At 43.3% G+C, this 25426-nt stretch overlaps 1 protein-coding gene across 1 annotated transcript; it reads right to left on the bottom strand.

Annotated features, from left to right (window-relative positions):
* Positions 1–463: 463 nt before the first annotated feature.
* Positions 464–9557, bottom strand: LOC116990402 (complement C1q subcomponent subunit A-like). The gene is made up of 3 exons (XM_033048015.1): positions 9408–9557; positions 6350–6536; positions 464–2359 (listed from the first exon to the last, which is right to left on the bottom strand). The coding sequence occupies exons 1-3, from the start codon at positions 9450–9452 to the stop codon at positions 1770–1772; spliced, it is 822 nt and encodes a 273-aa protein (XP_032903906.1). The 5' UTR covers positions 9453–9557; the 3' UTR covers positions 464–1769.
* Between the last annotated feature and the right edge of the window lie 15869 nt (positions 9558–25426).

The following is a 25426-nucleotide window of genomic DNA, read 5'->3' as shown; positions in this document are numbered from 1 at the left end:
CCCGGTGCTCCGGTTCCCTCCCACATTCCTACAGGATTGTAGGTTAATTGGCTTTGGTAAAAGAAAACTGTAAATTGTACCTAGTGTGCAGGATAGTGCTAGTGTACTGGGTAATCGATGGTCTGCGCAGACTTGGTGGGCCAGAGAGCCTGTTTCCACGCTGTATATCTGTAGTCATAGAGTGATACAGCGTGGAAACAGCCCAACAGCCCTTCAGCCCAACTTGCCCACATTGGCCAACATGTCCCAGCTACACTATTCCCATCTTCCCCCGTTTGGTCCATATTCCTCCAAACCTGTCCTATCCATGTACCTCTAGAGATACAGCTCTAAACTAAACTAAACTAAAGACACCAGGTCTCCTCAACCCCAACACTGTTGCTGGCAACTTCATCTGAATCTGGAACTTTGTGCCACCACGCTACAAATGGCTTCAAAAGCATTTCCAACAAATTCACACAAGTATTTTGTTATTTTTTTATTTGGAGATACGCTTGATATTATCATGCATATAATGGATGGTTTGATTGCAGTAACTTATACACATATATCACAAAATATCTACTGAAGAAACAATACATTGGTATTTTCATTTTGTGGAGCAGCTTGACTGGTGAACCCCCTTGCCGCCCATGCCTACAGAAATTAGAATGCCATTTGCTTGCCCAGTGCATTTAACTACATCTGATACTCTAATTACGTTTTAAGATGTTTCATTGTCCTCCTCACAGATTTCTATGACAGAAGCAAAATGTTCTCGAGGCTCTCGAGGCTGCATTGACTTCTGTGATCAGGAATAGAGCCAGATTATGCACTTTGGGAGGACCATTAAAGGTGCGATCTACACACTGTATGGTTGGGCCTTTGAGAGTACAAGGGATGCGGGGATCAGTGATGTACAATCAAAGGATCAGTGAAGGTAGCACTGGTAGATAAAGTGGTGAGGAAGCTCTTAATGAATAAGCAAATTAATGAAGATGGCTTATCTGCAATAGCGGAGGTATCTAAAAGCAGGGTGGACAGGGTGTAACTTTATAAAATATTGGTTAAGCACAGCTGGAGTACTGTTAACAGTCTGAAGAAGGTTCTCGACCTGAATGCATCACCTATTCCTTCTATTCAGAGATGCTGCCTGTCCCGCTGAGTTACTCCAGCATTCTGTGTCTATCTTTACTGTTAACAGTTCTGGTTCGTACTAAGTGAAGGAGAACATTACACTGGAGAGGGAGCAGAGGAGGTTGAGGAGAGACTGGAGAGGCTGGGTTTGATTTTTGGAGTACGGGAGGCTGAATAAAATTGGGGAATTGATACAAATATACAAAATTATGAAAGGCATAATTAGGGTACAGTTTTCTCCTAATATCAGTCCTGGTTCTTTGGAGAATGCTCCTGCTTTCTGAATATTTGAGAGAATAACAAAGATATTGATTTAACCTCTATTTTTGAATACAGTGTCAGTGATGCCAGGGAGCTTAGATCTGTGAAGTGGGACCTGAACCTCTCTTTTCTAACTTTGAGCCTGTCTTAGCATTTTAGGATATTTTGGGTGATGTTCAATTCTGGCTGGATGAAAATAATTGAATGCAGTTCTTCATTGTTTTTCTTTTTTTTTTCCCTGTCAAAATAGTCTAACATTATGAAGAGAAAGAGGCTGGATTTGGAGATTCAGTTTGGACTGGATTATTAGATATCACTTGGCGGTTCATTTAACTATGAGATTAGATCATCTAGATGAAGGGCTCTCTAGTTCCTACCTTGCTGTAAAATATTTATTGATCTGGAAAGAGAAGGAAGCCAGAAAAGACACTGTTGACGTCGTCTGATCCATAAATGTTATTGTACTCGGATACCATTTCGAGATACACTTGGTCTTGCTTCTTGAGCCGCAGCACTACCCCACCTGAATTTATCTGATAGTTGGACTGGGAATTTGTGGTTGCAGCAACGTCACAGAATCCAGCTTCCTTGACGTTATTTTTCATTATCTTTATACAAAGTTTCCCTCCAGTAGCTATGTTGTATGTGAAGTAATACCAGCCTGCTTTACAAGTAAGAAATTTCCCAGTTACATGATCAAAGCAAGCTCCCTCATTGGTAATAATTCTGTCAAAGGTTATTATTGGTCCATACGAAGGACGCCGCCCGGTGGATATAACAGCAGAGAAGGCAGGTCTCTCTCTACCCCTCAGACCACCGCCCTGACCTGAATGCCCTTTCTGTCCTTGTGGTCCATATGGCCCAGTTTCACCAATTGGCCCCGTTTGACCAATGTGTCCTTTGGAGCCATGCTTTCCCGGTGATCCTGGATCTCCTGGTGGTCCCCGCTTTTTCGGCACATCACTAGTGCCACTGGTCGCGCCTGAGGAGAAGAAGATTGAGAGTGAGCAAGAATGAATGAGAAATGTCTCCACTCATTATTTCTCTTCAAAACAAATCCAAGGGGCTACAGTGTTTAAGAAGGAACTGCAGATGCTGGAAAATTGAAGGTACACAAAAATGCTGGAGAATGATTTTGTCCAGAATGTCCAAATGATTTTTAAACGTAGTGAAGGTACCTGCCTCAACTAATCCCTCCGGCAGCTCGTTCCTCATACCTACTGCCCTTTGTATAAAAAAGCTGTCATTTAGGTTCTTATTAAACCTTCCTCCCGTCATCTTAAACCTCTGGTTCTTGACTCCCCATCTCTGGGTAAAAGACTCTGTGCATTTCCCCTATCTATTGCTCTCATGGTGTTATACAATCTTACTATCTTTGCCTTTTACACTTATGTGGACATACGGACTCAGCACTCTCACCATCTTTTAAATGCCTCTTGCTGACAAGGCTGCTCGTGGCACCCGATATACTTCACGAAAGTTTGGATTTTTATTTTTTTCATAAACGATCCTTCTACGTTGTTTTGACAAAATAACATAATGTGGTGATTTCCTTCGGGCCGAAACGTTGCCTATTTCCTTCGCTCCATAGATGCTACTGCACCCGCTGAGTTTCTCCAGCATTTTTGTGCCTCTCTTTCCATTCAGTTTGTGTAACCAAGGGGCTACATGATGGCACAGAGGTAGAGTTGCCGCCAAAGACACGGGTTCGATCCCGATTACGAACTTTGTACCTACTCACCATGACGGCGTGGTTTTTCTCCTTTTTCCTTCTCTGATTTCCTTCTCCCGCATTCCAAAGGCATTCAGGTTTGTAGGTTAAATGGCTTTGGTACAACATGTAACTTGTCACCAGTGTGTATGGGGATCGCTGGTTGGCATGGCGGGCCAAAGAGCGTGTTTCCACACTGTATCTCTAAACTAAATGAAACCAAACTAAACTAAGAAGCATTCAGATAAACAGTTGAGTTTAGTTTAGTTTAGAGATGCATTGTGGAAACAGGCACTTTGGCCCCACGAGCCCGCACCGACCAACAATCACCCAAACACCAGTTCTATCCCACACACTAGGGACAATTTATGGGAGCCAATTAACTTACAGACCTGCATGTCTTTAGAATGTGGGAAGAAACCGAAGCACCAGAGAAAACCCATTGGGTCACAGGGAGAATGTACAAACTCTGTACAGACAGCATCCACAGTCAGGATCGATGACTGGGCTCTGGAACTGTAAGGCAGTAAAAGCCCTGTTCCACGGTACGAGTTCATTCCTCGAGCTCTCCCGAGTTTAAAAAAAATCAAACTCGTGGGAGGCACGGAGAATGAACGTAGCGGGTACGTCGGAGCTCGGGGACGTCTCTTACCGGCGCGTACCGCGAACGGCAGGTACTCGGGAAGACTCACTAATGGCAGGTAAGCACGGGAAGACTCGTGAAGATTTTTCAACGTTGAAAAATGGCCACAAGAGCCCCTAGTACCAACCAGTGGCCATTACCGTAAATCTCCGACTTCGAATCAGGGCAAACTCGGAAGAGCTCATAGAATGAACTCGTACCGTGGGACAGGGCTTTAACTCTACTGCTGTGCCACTGTGCTGCCCGCACACATGGGGAAATATTATAGCATAGCGAGCTTTATGCAGAGTGCTTGAATATTTAATTCATATAGCTCGAAGGCCAGCATGGAAAGAGTGAGCGAATTCCATGCCATAACACCCAGTAACTGCACCATCCATCAGAACTGTGGCAATGTGACTGAATGGAAGGAGAGGCATTTGCTTCCTTACCACTGATATCCTGTTAGAACTCCAGACTTTCTGAAGGTTTTAATGGAAATGAGCAGGAGACACAGCTCCATGAGGTGGATATTTTTAAGGCAGAGATAGATAGATTCTTGATTAGTACAGGTGTCAGAGGTTATGGGGAGAAGGCAGGAGAATGGGATTAGGAGGGAGAGATAGATCTGCCATGATTGAATGGTAGTTGGATGAGACTAGTTGGGCCAAATGGCCTAATTTTACTCCTATCCCTTATGACGTTATGACCTCATGACCAATGTTGGCTAAATCTGGAATTACTACAATTTGTACTTACTTATTTACAAAAATAACAGTCTGAGCTCTGAGTAGTGGAATCTGATGTCTGCAGTGGTGATAAACATAGTATGTTGCTGCCTTTAGAGCTATCTCTATCCACAGCCCCAGCACCCGTCAAAACACCTGCTCTTGTCTGGGTCAGGCCTGTATTCATTGGCCTAAGAGCAGGCCCTGTCATAATAAAGGCCGTCAGTCTTAATTTAATCAATGCAATTTATTCTGAAGGAAATCACCACAATATGTTATTCTGTCAAAACAACGTAGAAGGATCATTTATGAAAAAAATAAAAATCCAAACTTTCGTGAAGTATATCGGGTACCACTTGAGCAGCCTTGTCAGCAAGAGGCATTTAAAAGATGGTGAGAGTGCCGAGTCCGTATGTCCACATAAGTGTAAAAGGCAAAGATAGTAAGATTGTATAACACCATGAGAGCAATAGATAGGGGAAATGCACAGAGTCTTTTACCCAGAGATGGGGAATCAAGAACCAGAGGTTTAAGGTGAGGGGGGAAGGTTTAATAGGAACCTAAATGGCAGCTTGTTTATACAAAGGGCAGTAGGTATGAGGAACGAGCTGCCGGAAGGATTAGTTGAGGCAGGTACCATCACTGCGTTTAAAAATCATTTGGACAGGACAGGTTTAGAGGGATAGTAGCCAAACGCAGGCAGATGGGACTACTGTAGATGGGACATGCTGGTCGGTGTGGGCAAGTCGGGCTGAAGGGCCTGTTTCCACACTGTATGACTCTATGACTATGATAGGTTCAGAGCGATATGGGCCAAATGCAGGCATGGGACTTGTGGGCATGGGGGCATGTTGGTCACCATGGGCAAGTTGGGCCGTAGGGCCTATTTCCATGCTGTATGAACCTAATTTATTAGAGGAGCCCTGATTACAGTATGATATTAAAGGTTTTGCAAAGGAAGGAAATGGATGTCAGGTTCAGGAAATATTTATCAAATGTGGTGCTTGAAATTTACAGTAGATACAGGAATTTTGTTAGGAGAGAAATTAGGGGAGCAAAACAAGGCCATTAAATGATCTTGGCAAATAGGATTAAGGGAAACCGTAAAACCTTTTTATAGTTATATTAGAAGCAAGAGGGTGGCCCTTGTGGCTAAAGGGATCAGGGGGTATGGAGAGAAAGCAGATACAGGATACTGAGTTGGATGATCAGTCATGATCATATTGAATGGCGATGCAGGCTCAAAGGACCGAATGGCCTACTCCTGCACCTATTTTCTATGTTTCTATGTTTCTATGGAGATAGTAGGTCCCCTCAGAAACCAGAGGGGTAATCTATACAACTAATGAAAAGGAGCTCAGACACTTATACGGACATGGTTAATATAATTCCATGTAGGTTTTGCCTCTTATTTTATTTGAAGGCCAGCCCCAGATCCAAATATGAGCATTTATTGATGTTACTCCTGTATCAAAAGCCTAATGGGCCTGTCCCACTTAAGTGATTTTTTAGGAAACTACAGGCGACTAGTTTGTCGCCACATGGTCGCCGGTGGTCTCCTCAGTCGCGCTAATTTTTGAACACGTTGAAAATTTTTCGGCGACAGTGGGTTTGACACCAGTGAGCGTAGCTTGACTTCTCCTGTTGTAGGCTGTCGCCAGGATGACGTAGGTTGTCACCGGTTTTTCGGTGACCTGCTACGACTACGACAGTCGACGGCAGTTGCCTAAAAAATCGCCAAGTGGGACAGGCCCATTACAGAACACCACCAGAGAGCACCGATAACAACATACACTGTTGTACCATTTGGACAAAGTTCATCATATTTAGGTTTTAAGGCCTGGAATAGCTTTTGATTTCCTTCTTGCTATGATAAGAGATGCGTCTTTTGTATTTAAATCTGTTTGTTACCTGGGTCGCCAGTATCCCCTCTTGCTCCGGGTCTGCCGTCTCTGCCAGTTATACCCGGTTCCCCTGCTTTACCAGCCTGGCCATCTGGTGCACGGCATTCACCTGCATCGGCAACATTTGGTATTGTCAGGATCAGCAGCAGCAGCCCCACGTCTCTCATTGTGTCTGCACCGAACAAACAAAACACCTAAAATAGACACAAAATACTGGAGTAACTCAGCGGGACAGGCAGCATCTCCGGATAGAAGGAATGGGTGATTTCGGGTCGAGACCCTTCTTCAGACTGCATCAGGAGAGGCGGAGCATGGAAAAACATGGCAAGGCTAAAAAGTTAGGACTCAGCATCCTTCAAGTGATGGTAGTTGGCTGGGGCTTTCACGCCGATGTGTTTCATTGCAATTACAATGAAACAATGGTTGGACTCTCTGTAATAAAATACAATCACTATGTTTAGATATGCAACTGAATTGAAAACATTTGGAAAGATATGGGCCTAATGTGAGGAAGTGAGGATAGTGCATATGGGCAAAAAGTTTAGCATGGATATGATGGGTCGATGGCCCACTTCTTTGCTCCGTAACGTAACTCTTTGGCTCCATGGTACAGTGCCCTAGAGCAATCAAGATTTACAGAGAGAACAAGCAAAACATGGATCTCTATCCATATCTCAGGAACCACACCTTTGTTGAAGGTAAAGATCATGGAGCAAATTCACCACCACTTTCAATGCACCAGTGTGGCCTTTGTTCAATTGAGGACAACACTGCTTGAAGATCAAAAGCGCAAAGTTGGCACAAAACCCATGATCCACCAGGCAGCGGTGATCTCTGCCCTTCTATGGCCTTCCAGGACTTGGACTACCAATACCAGCTACATCAAGGAGTGGGGAAGTGCCAATGCTGTCTCCACAAAATCCTACAAACTCCATGGAAGTATAAGTGCAGTAATTGACATGATTATTCAAAGCAGTGCAACAACATTTGTGATGGCATGGGAAGCTCGTAGCCAAGCATTGGGATAATACTGATGTCCTGTGTAAGCAGTGTGTGGAGTGGAGCACCTCACAATTTATCCACCATTCCGAACATTCAATCTTAGAATAGAATCTGTCCTTCCCACATTCGCCTCAAACCCACAAACGTGGCGTGGAAAAAATCTAAACTTCTGGAGGATCTCAACAGATGAGGCAGCATCTACGGAGAGAAATGGACAGATGACATTTTGGGTCAGGGCTCAAGATTCCAGCATCTGCAGTATCTTGTTTCTCCAAAATGGAGTAGAAGCAATGTATCCATGATCCCTAGTAGGAAAAGATTCACAATAAGTAAACTCCCTATCACTTTGCTATTTAATGGAACAGGAGTTCCTCATTATTCCTGGAATGCACGTTGCTGGCAAGAACTATATTTGTTGCGAATCCTGAAATAGCTGTGAAAGGATAGCAGTGAGGATTATTCTTGAACTGCTAATGTCTGAATGGAGTAAATGTACCCCCGGTGCTTTTAAATCAGAAATCCCAGTACGTTGATTCAGCAATGATGAAGGTGACTTCATTAAAACATACAACATTTGTATGGGAATTTTTAAAAGTCTGGAATCTGAAATAAAACTAGATAATACTGAAATACACATTAGATTAGACAACATCTGTAGAAGGAGAACCCGTTAAACTTTGCATGGGGAATGGCGGCGTGGATGCAGGTGTGATCTTTTTCCTGGTTGTAATGTATCGAAATAGGGGATCACAGTTTCAAAATATGGGGGTGACTAAGATGGGAAGAAATGGCATCAGCCAGAGGATGGTGTGTCTTTGGTTTAGTTGAGTTTATTGTCACGTGTGCCCAGGTAGAGTGAAAAGCTTTTGTTGCGTGCTAACCAGTCAGCAGAAAGACAATACATGATTACAATTGAGCCATCCAGAGTGTACAGATGCATGATAAATTATCTACCCAAATGGACTATTGAAGCTCAGTCGAAGAGTATGTTCAAGATGGAAATGGACAGAGCGCTGTGGAGGTGCAGTCATTGAGTTCTAAAACAATAGAGAGATCAATAGATTTTATGGATAAGGCGGAGTGAAGGGATGGTGATCAGTGCAGAAAAATGACACTGAGGTAAAAAGTCAGCCCTGGTGATACTGAACAGCCAAATCAGCATATGTGAATAGCCGTCAGAAAGACACAAAATGCTACAGTAACTTAGCGGGAGTCACAAAATGCTGGAGTTACTCAGTCTGAAGAAAGGTCTCGACCCAAAACATCACCCATTCCATCTCTCCAGAGATGCTGCCTGGCCCACTGAGTTACTCCAGCATTTTGTGTCTATCTTCGGTTTAAACCAGCATCTACAGTTCCTTCCTACACACACCCTAATCCAGCATCTAGATTTTACATTCCAATATTAGCGTAAAAAACAGTCTAGTCAGAAATAGATAACAAATGGCGTCAATCGGCAGCTGAATCTGTTAACTTCAGTGGAGTTGACCCCCATACAGGGTAATCCTGCCCTGATATTCCTACTGTAGTAATTTTACACAAGGGAGAGTTTCAACATATCTAATCGTACGATTGATATTCCACATCAGATTGCTACCTCATGCCTCGGCACTGATTCCAGCAGTTCACAATGAAGGGTTAAAATATACATAAGAGACAGACTCTCCGGCTAATTCTAGTGCTTTAACTAGCACTTTCAAAGCTTCTCATTACAAATAGTTTTATCTGTAAATTATTGATCATTACTTCATTAATGGTGTTAAAATATATATCAAATTAAGTCCATTTCACTTTCAAACATGATTCATGACATGCTGAATTATGTAATTCCCTCAGGAAGGGGAAAAGTGAGAGGACAGAAGTGGGTTTAAGTTTGTACAGACTGCTGACGGTGGATCAGTTGTTACACTCCTGCCCCCAAAACACTTTGAGTGAGTTCAAACCTCTGTAAAATGCAGCAAAAGAACCCAAACTCAAGTCGATTCATTTCATATGTCTGCATATTTCTTACAATTTTACCGCCTACATTTTCAAACGGACTGCTCTTGGAAATCATAACCTACCTTAATAAGAAGTCCTTGTGGTAAAGAAACAAGAGGTGAAAGCATTCACAATAAACTGTTTGCTTCTGATGAGGGAGAGAGGGAGAGAGAGGTGTGGTTACTCATTTGTTGCATAACATGATCCAGAATTCCTATCAGAGTGAAGGCAATGTTAAGCCAAGTGGTTTTTCAAAGGAGATTGGCTGCCAAGTCATCTCCCAAGGAGGTCGGTTAAATGATTGTGTTTATTTTGTTTCTGTGGGAGTTGGAACAAAATATACCCTTGGAATTTGAGGACAGTTGTTTCTTTTCTGATTCAATAAATGTTATTTAAATCTAATCAGTCAATCCAGTCATTGTCTCCAAACAAGCTTTTATTCTCAGTTTGCTCTCAATGTGATGATACGTTGATCAAGACTGGTATTGCTGAGGATTTTTCTAAAAATCTCTGATCAATGTGGAATTGTTAAAACTTGTTAGCAAAAAGGAGGGGAGGTTATTTTGGTCTCTTGAAACGGGCTCTGTGTGAAATAATCTAATCAGTCCTATTTCTCCTGCCTTTTACCCCAGGGCCCTACAAATTATGTTCTCTCCAATGCTGATTCAATTCTCATTTGAAGGACCTGCTTTTATAAGGAGTAAGTGCCAGATAGACTCTCTGTATCAACACACTTTCCTCACAATACAACCTGCATCTTTAGCCTGAAGAAGGGTCTTGACCCGAAACGTCACCTGTCCCTTTTCCCCAGAGATGCTGCCTGACCTGTTGAGTTACTACTGCATGTTGTGTCCATCTTTGGTATACGGCTTGAATGGCCATATCCACACCAAATTACCAAAACCTGTCCCCCCTTTGATCACAGTCACTATTACAATTCAAAAAATCAGCAACTGTGCATTTAAAATCTCACTGGGACAACTAACTCCTGTTTGTTGTGAGCAGCTTAAAGTAGCAATGTTACAAAATTTTGAGATTTTAAAAATCAAGTATGCAATTTATCCCATCAGATAAAGCATAAAAATAAGTTTAATTTGACACCTAATTCACTTTCATATCTCAAGTATTTAAAAAGTTATGGCCATTTTCATACTGGGAAATGAGCATCTTGTTCCCTATTTATTTTCTATGGACATAACAAAAAAGCTGTGATCGTGAACAGTCAAAAGCCCATAACTTTCTTAAAAATTAAGAGAACTGAATGAAATTTTCAGTTATCATAGATTGAAGCATTCTGAAACAAATATAAAATAATCTTACTTGGATGACCTGAAATTAAAGCATATAATTAGTTAGTTACCTAATTGTAGCTAATTTCAGACTTCAATTACTAGATCTAAACATCTATCCATTTCTTAATAAATGATTAACATTTTTAAATAGCCTAAATGTCCAAATAATATTCACAAATAATTCACAATAAAACATGATTTTTAAATCTCATTTACATTAATTTATAGACCAAATGGAAGGAATTTAGTGTTCAATTGCTGTAAATAAATGCCCATTTAAATCAGCTTTCCAGTGGGTTCCTGTGAACGCGCTGGTTTAGAACGTTCACATTGCGGTAGATTTGTGCCCCAAATGCCGAGAAAAATACTGCGGGATATAATGGGCCCAAAATGAGCTACTCGCAATATTAAACTTTGTATAAAGGGATCTTTAGAAGCCCTTTTTAATGTAAAAATATACAGCTTACCTTCTATTATTTGCTTTATGAGACCCTGCGGTTGCTGGTGGTCGCGGGTTTAGAGATTGATTTTTAAACTACTATAACTATTATACGAGGCCTTTAAAACTAATAATAGCTTTTGCGACGGGGTCTTTCAGCGATTTTTCGTTAATAATTAACTAGGCTGAACATCTTCGATTGGAACAGCCTAGAGAAAATCGCGTTTTAAACCCGCCCCCCTCTAAACGGCGCCAAAATCGCGCACACCCGCAGCGACAGATTTTCAGCGACGCTTCAGGTAGGCTTTGCAACATACCTACTTAAAGGGTCTGTCCCAATTTCACGACTATTTTGACTCCTGGACATTTTTCAACTTGCTAGATAAAACCTACTTGATGCCACGAGTACCCACGGCTAGCATCACGGCCTGGTACGACCTACCTACGACCTCCTACAACCTCATTCAATCTCGTGACGACCATGCTGCGAGTATGAGTCAAGGGCAGACTCAGCAGAGGTCGTGAATTAGGTTGTGAAGTGGGACAGGCCCTTTAAGCTTGCCTTATCCTCTTCTGCCCTCTAGAGGTACAGTGAGGTAATCTGAGGAATCTTCCCTGTCCCTGGGTATTGTAATATTTTTGTACTGCGATTTGTTGATGGTCAGATAGAGAAGATTCAGTTCCTTATCTCCTTCCTAAAAGAACGTCCTTTAATTCTGAAGCTTCGACCTCTATTCCTAGATTCTCCCACTAGTGGAAACATCCACTCCACATCCAATCTATCCAAGCCTTTCACTGTTCTGTATGTTTCAACGAGGTCCCCCCTCATTCTTTTAAACTGCAGCAAGTACATTCTTGTAAACCTCCTCTGGACCCTCTCCAGAGCCAGCACATCCTCCGTCAGATATGGTGCCCAAAATTGCTAATAATATTCGAAATGCGGTCTTAATAGCGCCTTATAGAGCCTCATAGCCCTGTCCCACAGTACGAGTTCATTCCAAGAGCTCTCCCGAGTTTAAAAAAAATCAAACTCGTGGTAAGCACGGAGAATGAATGTAGCGGGTACGTCGGAGCTCGGGGACGTCTCATAGCGGCTCGTAACGCTAACGGCAGGTACTCGGGAAGACTCACTAATGGCAGGTAGGCACGGGAAGACTCGTGAAGATTTTTCAACATGTTGAAAATTTTCCACGAGAGCCCCGAGTACCGACGAGTGGCCATTACCGTAAATCTCCGAGTTCGAATCAGGGCAAACTCGGGAGAGCTCTTGGAATGAACTCGTACCGTGGGACAGGGCTTTCAGCATTCCATCCCTGTTTTTGTATACGGGATAGCGGGATCAAGCCTGAGTGGGAACAAACGTGGGTAGTAGGGATTGAGCAAGGGCAGTGATGGGGTCGAACATGGGCGGCGGGGGTGATAACAGATACATAAAGGGCTGGAGTGACACAACGGGGCAGGCAGCATCACTGAAGAACATGGATAGGTGACATTTTAGGACGAGATCATTTTTCAGGCCTCCCTTAATTTGCCTGACCTCCTGACCTACTACAAATGTTTCCTCATCCAGCCCATGTTCAGCGGATGGGGTAGATGTCCCCAACAGCATCAGTAGACACCTTGCCTGTTCTCAGCAATGGTTCTGCAATGATGTTAAGAAACTTGTAATGTTGTGGTTTTGTGGAACTTTAAACATTCCCTTTTGCTTTTAGTAGAAACAAAATTCTTAATTTTCAAAATTCAAAAATGTCCTTTGTACATATTTCTCAATTCTGAACTGGGAGGCAGGGGGATCGAGCAGCAGCACTGACAGGGCTCTCCAGTAGAGGGCAGGAGCCACAAAGAGTCCTTGTACCCTGTATACCTGGTAAACAACCGCCAGCAATGCTGCCTCGCTCCTGTTCCAATCACTTGAGGAGCCATCGTTCTTTGTTGCACCACTGGCGGCTCTGTCTTCAGCTGCTTGAAACCTAAGCTGTGGAATTCCCTCCCGAAACCTTCTTGTCTCTCCCTCTTTCTTTATGAAGTTCTTAAAATGTTCACATAATTTTAACTTACTTTAGTTTATGGTCACGTGTAACAAGGTACAGTGAAAAGCTTTTTGTTGCGTGCTATCCAGTCAATGAAAAGATTAGACATGATTACAATCAAGCTGTCCACAGTGTACAGACACAGGATAAAGGCAATGATGTATAGTGCAGGATAGAGTCCAGTAGAGTCTGATTAAAGATAGTGTGAGGGTTTCCAATTTAGGTGGATGGTGTCATATTTATCGGTAACCTCAATAATAGAGGGGTCAGAAGAGTGAATGATTAGAATTCAACCTATAGTGACATCTGATTCCACATTGGCCACATGGAAATGAATGGGAGTGGATTGAACAGTGTAGATACCCAGCAGTTTGAGCAAATACCAACAATATAAAGTGCCAGATGAATTCAACGAGTCACCCAGTTTTAAGAAAGGATGTCTTTAAGTATGAAAGGGTGGAAAGAGAGGTTCAGCAGGATGCTACGTGGGCTTTTGGGTTGTATGACCAGATAAACTTTTTTCTAGTTAGAACATTTAATTGTTCTGTTCAGTGGTGTTCTTGAAGAGCAAAATCAGATGTTTTGTTCAGAAACATGCTGCCCACAGTTTCACTTGCGGTTATCCCCATCAACATAGGCCTAATGGCATAGCTGCTGCATTTGGAAATTGCCGTAATTTTGTGAAAGGCCCGGGTAGAGTGGATGCGGAGAGGATTTTTCTACTAGTGTACCTGTAACCTGAGGTCTCTCCATTCCACAACATTCTCCAGGGACTTGTCATTTACTGTATATCAAACCCCGGTTTAACTCGCCAAAATGCAACATTCAAACTTCTCCATGTTAATTTTTGTTTTTAATGTTCCCAGGCATGAAATTAATTGTTGGCTATCTGGATTTTGCTTGCAGTGATTGCTTTATTCACACCAAAATATAAAAATGCTCTTCATTAGAGTCATAGTGTCGTACAGCATGGAAACAAGCCTTTTGGTGAGTCTCCTCCAAGCAAACCAACATGTCCCATCTAAGCTAGTCACATTCACCCATATCCCTTTGAACATTTTCCTATCCATGTTCCAATCTACTTGTTATTTCCACGGCATTAGCAACTTCCTTTGGCAGTTTATTCCATATACCGACCACTCTCGGTGTGGAAACAATTGTCCCTCAGTTTCCTATTAAAATTTCCTCTCTGACCTTAAATCTATGCCCTCTAGTTCTAGACTCCTCCATCAGATCACCCCTCAGCCTCCGGCACTCAAAGGGATAAAATCCTGGCCCGCCCAATCTTGCCCTACAGTTTAAGCCCTGGAATCCTGGCAACATTCTCAGAAGTCTTCTCTGCACTCTTTCCAGGTTAAAGCATCTTTCCCATAGCAGGGTGACCAAACCTGAACACAGTACTTCAAGTGTGGCCTCACCAACATCCAACTATTGTTCCCAATTACAACTAATACAGCAATAAAGGCATAGATTCTTTTCTAAATGGGGAGAGAATCCAGAAATCAGAGGTGCAAAGGCATTTGGGAGTGCTGGTGCAGGATTTTGCAAAAAGTTAATCTGCAAGTCGAATCGGTAGTAAAGAAAGCAAATGCAATACTACCATTTATTTTGAGAGGGCTTGTATATAAAAACATGGATGTAATGCTGAGGCTCTATAAGGCACGGGTCAGGCCGCATTTACAATATTGTGAGCAATTTTGGGCACCATATCTGAGGAAGGATGTGCTGGCTCTGGAGAGGGTCCAGAGGAGGTTTACAAGAATGATCCCAGGAATGAGTAGGTTAACGTATAATGAGCGTTTGACGGAACTGGGTCTGTACTCGCTGGAATTTAGAATAATGAGGGGGGATCGCATTGAAATGTACAGAATAGTGAAAGGCTTGGATAGAGTGGATGTGGAGATGATGTTTCCACTAGTGGGAGAGTCTAGGACTAGAGGTCCTAGCCACAGAATTAAAGGACGTTCTTTTAGGAGATGAGGAGAAATGTCCTTAGTCAGAGGGTGGTGGATCTGTAGAATCCTTTGCCATAGAATGCTGTGCAGGCCAAGTCAGTGGATATATTTAAGGCAGAGATAGATAGATTCGTGATTAGTACGGATATTGGAGGTTATGGGGAGAAGGCAGGAGAATGGGGTTAAGAGGGAGAGATAGATCTGCCATGATTGAATGGCGGAGTAGACTTGATGGGCCGAATGGCCTAATTCTGCATCTAGCACTTTTGATCTTATGACCTTGTGATAATGTCCTAACTTCAATATCAATACTGATATTCAATACACATTTAGACTCAGCACCATGGGTGCCAGAGCCTTCAGCTGCTCTGCCCCACGTCTCTGGAACACTCTCCCACCTCCCATCCGTCACCTGGACACTATCGATCAATTCAAATCACAACTCAAAACACACCTGTTTAGATTAGCATACCCGACATAACTTCCACCATGTTCACCCTGATTTTAATAACTTAAAATGTTTTGTGTATTTTTTTTTTGTTTTTTTTTTTTTGTTTTTAATCAACTTGATTTTAATATTGATAAATGTATTGTGATTTTATGTCCTGTAAGGTGTCCTTGGGTGTCCAGAAAGGCGCCAGCAAATAAAATGCATTATTATTATTATTATTATGACTAATGAAAGCAAGCATGCCAAAAGCTTCACCATCTTATCTACCTGTGGCACCACTTTCAGGGAACTATGTGCTTGTACTCCTTAAATCCCTCTGCTCTACAACATTCCCCAGGGCCTGACCATTCTCTGTCATGGTTCTACTCTGATGCAAGTTTGCAAATTTATAACACCTCACATTTATCTGGATTAAACTGGATTTGCCTTTTGTTCTGCACTTTTTGAAAATACTGGAGAAATATGTTGCATATTCATCTACAACGTTAAATACTGTTTAGATGTGTAGCCCAGGAACTGTTGACTTGGTTTGTTGTGAAGAGGAAAATCAGTATGAATTTATGAAGAAATGAGCAGTTAATTAACAACATAAGGTACCAGGTGTTGGGTAAAGGTTGGGAATGTGTTGTTTTGCAGTTGTTTTATTAAGCACCTGGGAATATGTTCGCATCACAGCAGAATCCTTTGACATTTTCCCACTGTAATATTGATAACTGCTGCAATGATGAAATACTACTCCAAGCTGCAAGCCTTGGGAACTCTAAACAGCAAGGGAGACCTGGCAGAGAACATTACAGTATATTCATCCATTTCTTTCCAAAACTGAAGCTGGCAAACATGTACTGTTATTTTGAGGCCAAGTTAAACGCTGACGCGTGATCAACATTCCTCAATTCACCGCATTAGCTTTAAGAAGCATTTACAATGCCCATGTAAAAGCCCCTTAAATTACATTATCTTGTCTGTCTCCACCATCACCACAGCGCCATGTTCCAGGCACCCAGCACTCTCTGTAAAAATAACATGCCCCACACAATCTCTTTAAACCCTCACAAAGCTATGCCCTCGTCACTGTCTACCCTATCTATGTCTCTCAAAATGTTATATACTTTGATCAGATCTCCTCTCAGCTTCCAGAGAAAGCAATCCAAGATTGGTCAACCTCTTGAACACTACACAACACTAACCTCAGCAACTATGAACATCTATGGGCCATCTCTTTGTTTTCAGCTTTTTGTGGTACTAGGACTGTGGTTATTAATTTAATAATAAAAACATGTATATTATTTATCTTGTCTGTATTGCATTTATGAGGCCCTTAAACTGTTGCAAGTAATAATTTCATTGTTCCACTGTTCGTACATATGATAATTAAGCACTTGACTTTAAGCATGAAGATTAAAAGCTGAAATAGATATTTATTTCCTGGCAGTGCTGGCAAAATACTTTTAAAAGCAATTCCCTCTCTTATTTGTTTGATTCAATGTAAAATGCTCTCATCATGTTACCAGGGAGTTTACCAAGGAGTACAAATACCTTGGAGTGTACCCAGACAGTGAACTGGTCCAGGAACCCTGAGGCTCTGTACAAGAGGCTCTGTACAAGAAGGGACAGAGCCGGCTGTTCTTTTTGGGAAGGCTCCGCTCCTTCAACATCTGCAATAAGATGCTGCAATCGGTGGTAGCCAGCGCCATCATCTTCGCTGTCGTGTGGTGGGGCAGCAGAGCGAAGGCTGCGGACACCAATAGAATTAACAAACTCATCAGGAAGGCTGGCTCCTTCCTGGGGTTGGAGTTGGATTCATGGGAGAAGGTCTTGGAGGGGAGGAAACTCCTCAAACTGCAGAGCATCCTGGACAATACAGCTCACCCCCTCCGTGACACACTGGTCAACCTGAGGAGTACCTTCAGCAACAGACTGGTTCCACAAAGATGCAGCACAGAACGCCACAGGGGATCCTTCTTCCCTGTGGCTATCAAATTGTACAGCTCCTCCCCCTCCTGTTGTGGGGTAGACTGAGACAGAGACTGACCACCCCCCTCCCCCCCCTCTCCCCCCCCCCCCCCCACCAATCTTTGCAACCCCCCCCCCCCCCCCAAACTTTTCTATTCATCACTTTAATTTTATGTCTCATGTATTTTGTGTTTTTTTTGTTTTTATGACTGTTGGCAGATCAATTTCCCCCCTGGGATAAATAAAGTTCTATCGTATCGTATTGTTTATATGTAATGAATGTGTTCGATTTATTTGTCTATGCCATAGTTGCATAACTTGTTTTGTTCTTGCAAGTGGTACATGTGTACCATTCGACTCTCCAGGCTGACAAAGTAAGACTACAGTCACAGATGTGGTTTTGTTTGTGTTTTTCTTTCCATGAGAGAACTGATAATACTTTATGGACTCCAACATATTTGTTTGTTATAATATTCGGGCACTCACACGTCAAAACTGTCAGTCTCTTTATCTGCCGCAAGGCACAAGAGATTTTCATTTTTATTTGCGTAAATGGAAAATGGGATGTAAAGCCCAAGTAAGCAAACAATCAGAGCTTCTAAATGCTCCTGTTTTAAATTTGACTGTAAAATGAAGAAAATATGATTGCAGAAACAAGGAACTGCAAATGCTGGTTTACCAACAAAGACGCAAAGTGCTGGAGTAACTCCGTTTGTGGAAGACTGAAAACATCACCTATCCATGTCATAGAAACATAGAAACATAGAAATTAGGTGCAGGAGTAGGCCATTCGGCCCTTTGAGCCTGCACCGCCATTCAATATGATCATGGCTGATCATCCAACTCAGTATCCCGTACCTGCCTTCTCTCCATACCCTCTGATCCCCTTAGCCACAAGGGCCACATCTAACTCCCTCTTAAATATAGCCAATGAACTGGCATCGACTACCCTCTGTGGCAGAGAGTTCCAGAGATTCACCACTCTCTGTGTGAAAAAAGTGCTTCTCATCTCGGTTTTAAAGGATTTCCCCCTTATCCTTAAGCTGTGACCCCTTGTCCTGGACTTCCCCAACATCGGGAGCAATCTTCCTGCATCTAGCCTGTCCAACCCCTTAAGAATGTTGTAAGTTTCTATACGATCCCCTCTCAATCTCCTAAATTCTAGAGAGTATAAACCAAGTCTATCCAGTCTTTCTTCATAAGACAGTCCTGACATCCCAGGAATCAGTCTGGTGAACCTTCTCTGCACTCCCTCTATGGCAATAATGTCCTTCCTCAGATTTGGAGACCAAAACTGTACGCAATACTCCAGGTGTGGTCTCACCAAGACCCTGTACAACTGCAGTAGAACCTCCCTGCTCCTATACTCAAATCCTTTTGCTATGAAAGCTAACATACCATTCGCTTTCTCACTGCCTGCTGCACCTGCATGCCTACTTTCAATGACTGGTGTACCATGACACCCAGGTCTCGCTGCATCTCCCCTTTTCCTAGTCGGCCACCATTTAGATAATAGTCTGCTTTCCTGTTTTTGCCACCAAAATGGATAACCTCACATTTAACCACATTATACTGCATCTGCCAAACATTTGCCCACTCACCCAACCTATCCAAGTCACCTTGCAATCTCCTAGCATCCTCCTCACAGCTAACACTGCCCCCCAGCTTAGTGTCATCCGCAAACTTGGAGATATTGCCTTCAATTCCCTCACCCAGATCATTAATATATATTGTAAATAGCTGGGGTCCCAGCACTGAGCCTTGCGGTACCCCACTAGTCGCTGCCTGCCATTGTGAAAAGGACCCGTTTACTCCTACTCTTTGCTTCCTGTTTGCCAGCCAGTTCTCTATCCACATCAATACTGAACCCTCAATGCCGTGTGCTTTAAGTTTGTATACTAATCTCTTTTGTGGGACTTTGTCGAAAGCCTTCTGGAAGTCCAGATACACCACATCCACTGGTTCTCCCCTATCCACGCTATTAGTTACAGCCTCGAAAAATTCTATAAGATTCGTCAGACATGATTTACCTTTTGTAAATCCATGCTGACTTTGTCCAATGATTTCACCACTTTCCAAATGTGCTGCTATCCCATCTTTAATAACTGACTCTAGCAGTTTCCCCACTACCGATGTTAGACTAACTGGTCTGTAATTCCCCGTTTTCTCTCTCCCTCCCTTCTTAAAAAGTGGGGTTACGTTTGCTACCCGCCAATCCTCAGGAACTACTCCAGAATCTAAAGAGTTTTCAAGTTCAAGTTCAAGTGAGTTTATTGTCATGTGTCCCTGTATAGGACAATGAAATTCTTGCTTTGCTTAAGCACACAGAAAATAGTAGGCATTTACTACAAAACAGATAAATGTGTCCATATACCATGATATAAATATATACACACATGAATAAATAAACTGATAGTGCAAATAACAGAAAGTGGTTGGTAATAATCAGAGTTTTGTCCGAGCCAGGTTTAATAGCCTGATGGCTGAGGGGAAGTAACTATTCCTGAACCTGGTTGTTGCAGTCTTCAGGCTCCTGTACCTTCTACCTGAAGGTAGCAGGGAGATGAGTGTGTGGCCAGGATGGTGTGGGTCTTTGATGATACTGCCAGCCTTTTTGAGGCAGCGACTGCGATAAATCCCCTCGATGGAAGGAAGGTCAGAGCCGATGATGGACTGGGCAGTGTTTACTACTTTTTGTAGTCTTTTCCTTTCCAGGGCGCTCAAATTGCCAAACCAAGCCACGATGCAACCGGTCAGCATGCTCTCGACTGTGCACCTGTAGAAGTTAGAGAGAGTCTTCCTTGACAATCCGACTCTCCGTAATCTTCTCAGGAAGTAGAGGCGCTGATGTGCTTTTTTGATGATTGCATTAGTGTTCTCGGACCAGGAAAGATCTTCAGAGATGTGCACGCCCAGGAATTTGAAGCTCTTGACCCTTTCAACCATCGACCCGTTGATATAAATGGGGCTGTGGGTCCCCCTCCTACTCCTTCCAAAGTCCACAATCAGTTCCTTGGTTTTGCTGGTGTTGAGGGCCAGGTTATTGCGCTGGCACCATATGGACAGTTGCTCGATCTCTCTTCTGTACTCTGACTCATCCCCATCAGTGATACGCCCCACAATAGTGGTGTCGTCAGCGAACTTGATGATGGAGTTCGCACTGTGGTTCGCTACGCAGTCATGGGTATAGAGTGAGTACAGCAGGGGGCTGAGCACGCAGCCTTGAGGTGCTCCCGTGCTGATTGTTATTGAGGCTGACACATTTCCACCAATACGAACAGACTGTGGTCTGTGGACGAGGAAGTCAAGGATCCAGTTGCAGAGGGATGCGCAGAGACCCAGTTCTGCGAGTTTGGTAACCAGTTTGGAGGGGATGATTGTGTTAAATGCCGAGCTGTAATCAATGAATAACAGCCTGACATATGAGTTTTTGTTGTCCAAGTGGTCCAGTGCGGAGTGGAGGGCCAGCGAGATCGCATCTGTTGTGGCGGTACGCGAACTGCAGTGGGTCCAGGTTTTTGTCGATGTAGGAGTTGATTTGCTCCATGATCAACCTCTCAAAGCACTTCATCACCACTGGCGTTAGTGCCACTGGTCGATAGTCATTGAGGCATGTCACCTTACTCTTCTTGGGCACCGGTATAATTGATGCCCTTTTAAAGCAGGTGGGGACCTCAGACCTCAGAAGTGAGAGGTTGAAAATGTCCGTAAAAACTCCCGCCAGTTGGTCCGCACAGGTTTTTAGAACACGACCGGGTATACCATCAGGACCAGGTGCTTTTCGGGGGTTCACCCCTCTGAAGGATTTCCTGACATCGGCCTCTGTGACTGAGACTGAAATGCCATCGCAGCGAATGGGGGATCGGGAAGGCACATCAGTATTCTCCCTGTCAAAGCGTGCGTAAAACGCATTGAGCTCGTCAGGGAGTGATGTTACACCGGCATTCGAGCTGCCTCCTGGTTTTGCCTTGTAGGAGGTGATTGCATTCAGACCCTGCCACAGCTGCCGAACATCTGTCTCGTCCTCCAGTTTGAAAGATTATTACTAATGCATCCACTATTTCTGGAGCTACTTCCTTAATACTCTGGGATGCAGCCTATCTGGCCCTGGGGATTTATCAGCCTTTAATCCATTCAATTTACCCAACACCACTTCCCGGCTAACCTGGATTTCACTCAATTCCTCCAACTCCTTTGACCCGCGGTCCCCTGCTATTTCCGGCAGATTATTTATGTCTTCCTTAGTGAAGACGGAACCAAAGTAGTTATTCAATTGGTCCACCATATCCTTGTTCCCCATGATCAACTCACCTGTTTCTGACTGCAAGGGACCTACATTTGTTTTGACTAATCTCTTTCTTTTCACATATCTATAAAAACTTTTGCAGTCAGTTTTTATGTTCCCTGCCAGTTTTCTTTCATAATCTATTTTTCCTTTCCTAATTAAGCCCTTTGTCCTCCTCTGCTGGTCTCAGAATTTCTCCCAGTCCTCCGGTATGCTGCTTTTTCTGGCTAATTTGTACGCATCATCCTTCGCTTTGATACTATCCCTGATTTCCCTTGTTATCCACGGATGCACTACCTTCCCTGATTTATTCTTTTGCCAAACTGGGATGAACAATTTTTGTAGTTCATCCATGCAGTCTTTAAATGTCTTCCATTGCATATCCACCGTCAACCCTTTTAGAATTAATTGCCAGTCAATCTTGGCCAATTCACGTCTCATACCCTCAAAGTTACCTTTCTTTAAGTTCAGAACCATTGTTTCTGAATTAACAATGTCACTCTCCATCCTAATGAAGAACTCAACCACTCTTGCCCAAGGGGGCACGTACAACAAGACTGCTAACTAACCCTTCCTCATTACTCAATACCCAGTCTAAAATAGCCTGCTCTCTCGTTGGTTCCTCTACATGTTGATTAAGATAACTATCCCGCATACATTCCAAGAAATCCTCTTCCTCAGCACCCCTGCCAATTTGATTCACCCAATCTATATGTAGATTGAAGTCACCCATTATAACTGTTTTGCCTTTGTCGCACGCATTTCTAATTTCCTGTTTGATACCATCTCCAACTTCACTACTACTGTTAGGTGGCCTGTACACAACACCCACCAGCGTTTTCTGCCCCTTAGTGTTTCGCAGCTCTACCCATACCGATTCCACATCCTCCAAACTAATGTCCTTCCTTTCCATTGCGTTAATCTCCTCTCTAATCAGCAACGCTACCCCACCTCCTTTTCCTTTCTCTCTATCCCTCCTGAATATTGAATATCCCTGGATGTTCAGCTCCCAGCCTTGGTCACCCTGGAGCCATGTCTCCGTGATCCCAACTATATCATAGTCATTAATAGCTATCTGCACATTCAACTCATCCACCTTATTACGAATGCTCCTTGCATTGAGACACAAAGCCTTCAGGCTTGTTTTCACAACACTCTTACCCCTTATGCAATTATGTTGAAATGTGGCCCTTTTTGATTTTTGCCCTGGTTTTGTCTGCCTGCCACTTTTACTTTTCACCTTGCTACCTATTGCTTCTACCCTCATTTTACACCCCTCTGTCTCTACGCTCACACATTTAAGAAACCCTTTCCCTTTAACTCCATCCTCCACTATCCCATTCGACACCCCACCCCCCCCTTATTCAGTTTAAAACCAGTCCTCCCGAGATGCTGCCTGACCCATTGACTAACTCCAGCACTTTGTGACTTTTTTGGTAAACCAGCATCTGCGGTTCCTTGCGTCTCCATTTTACTGCTCCATTGTGAAATCTCTTCAATGTAGGCCAACCTAGAAGGAGTTCTCCTTCTCTCTCAGTCTGATGAAGTATCCCAACCCCAAATGTCACCTATCCATGTCCTCCAAAAATACATTTGCAATTAAGAGGTTACAATGGAGATATACATTCTTCAAGCACTTTTTTTTCTGCCTGATTTTGTTCTGCTCGATAGTTTGTATGTTAATAATAACATAATAATGGATGGGATTTATATAGCGCCTTTCTAATACTCAAGGCGCTTTACATCGCATTATTCATTCACTCCTCAGTCACACTCGGGGGTGGTAAGCTACTTCTGTAGCCACAGCTGCCCTGGGGCAGACTGACGGAAGCGTGGCTGCCAATCTGCGCCTACGGCCCCTCCGACCACCACCAGTCACTCACACACATTCACACACATTCACACACAGGCAAAGGTGGGTGAAGTGTCTTGCCCAAGGATACAACGACAGTATGCACTCCAAGCGGGATTCGAACCGGCTACCTTCCGGTTGCCAGCCGAACACTTAGCCCATTGTGCCATCCCTGTGGCCACGTGAATTTTTTCTGGGTGCTCCAGTTTCTTTCCACACTCTAAAGACGTGGTTTAATTGGCTCCTGTTAATTGTCCCTTGAGTTTAGGATAGAACTCGTGTACGGGTGATCATTGGTCAGCATGGACTCGGTGGGCCGAAGGGCCTGTTTCCATGCTGTATCTCTGAACTAAACTAAACTAAAATTTCCCTTTATAGCAGGTGGGGACCTCGTGCCTTCATAATGAAAGGTTGAAGATGTACGTAAAGACTCCAACCAGTTGGTCCGCACAAGTTTGAAGAATGCAGCCAAGTATACCAATGATTGCCCTTGTGGTTAGGGAACATTTTGGATGATTTTGGTGGATACACACTTCCCCATACATTTCCTAATGTAGATGATGATAATTGTGGCATATTCATTTACCGAGTCCTTCAACATTGGCCAGTCTACTAATACCAAGCAGCATCTATGGGGCGAAGGAAATAGGCAACGTTTCGGGTCGAGAAGTTTCACGTTTCGGGTCTGAAGAAGGGTCTCGACCCGAAACGTTGCCTATTTCCTTCGCTCCATAGATGCTGCCTTACCCGCTGAGTTTCTCCAGCATTTTTGTCTACCTTCGATTTTGCCAGCATCTGCAGTTCCTTCTTAAACAACCTGTAGGGAGTGTGGGAGGAAACCGAAGAGCTCGGAGAAACCCCATGCAGGTCACTGGAGGACGTAAAAACTCCATACAGACAACCACCTGTCATCAGGATCGAACCCGAGTCTCTGGCGGTGTAAGGCAGTGGCTCTGCCACTACGCCTCTGTACCGCCCCAAAGAGTGTTTGTCTCGAGTGTTTGATCCTTTTATGCTACAGGACAGACACCCTGTGGTAGTGACCTCTTCAACCTAGCCCTGTTGAAGTCCCCGGTTATGACATTGGCATATGCCGTTTGGTGTTTGTTGACTATGGCATGCAGTTCGTACACTCCTAGCCGAACGTCTGCCTGGGGCAGGATGTAGACCGCAATCATGATGATGGAGGTGTGTTCCATTGGGAGGTAGAAGGGACAACACCTCACTACTAGATGTTCCAGGTGTGGGGAGCAGGAGTTGGACCAGACCACCACGTCTGAGCACCATGACTGGTTTACCATGAGGCAGATGCTGCACCTCTCCTTTTTCCCCATGACACCACTCCGCATCATGATACCATATGATAGACCGTGAAACCTTCTAGCTGGAGGGCTGAGACGGGAGAACAGGGAGTGAGACACGACTTTGTGGAGCAGAGTACACAACATTCCCTCGTGGGTGGGGATAGAACCAGGATTAAAGTAGAGACTTGCTTTTGGGTGTGGAAATAACCTGCTGAGGAAGGAAACATAACATTAAGTGTTGATAGATCTGGGGTGAGGAACAAGAGACCTTTCACTGTGCAGAGCTCTGGAATTTATGATATTGAAGTTGTATTAAAAAACAGAATGTTCTCAACTTTATTAGGAACAATGCAATAGAATATTCACCAATATAACACATGCTGTTTAAATTCCAAAGTTAAACATTAATTATTAGAATTTTTACTTTCAAAATAACTAAAAAGAAATTTCAACATGCATTTGTAAATGCATTATATTAAATGGAATAGCCCACAATCAAAGCTCAGTATCTTAAGCATTTCCATAATATTTCTAATATGAA

The sequence above is a fragment of the Amblyraja radiata genome, chromosome 31, assembly GCF_010909765.2.
Source record: "Amblyraja radiata isolate CabotCenter1 chromosome 31, sAmbRad1.1.pri, whole genome shotgun sequence".
Classification (NCBI taxonomy): Eukaryota; Metazoa; Chordata; class Chondrichthyes; order Rajiformes; family Rajidae; genus Amblyraja; species Amblyraja radiata.
Note: the sequence above shows the minus strand (reverse complement) of the source record. Positions and strands in the feature narration are given on the sequence as shown.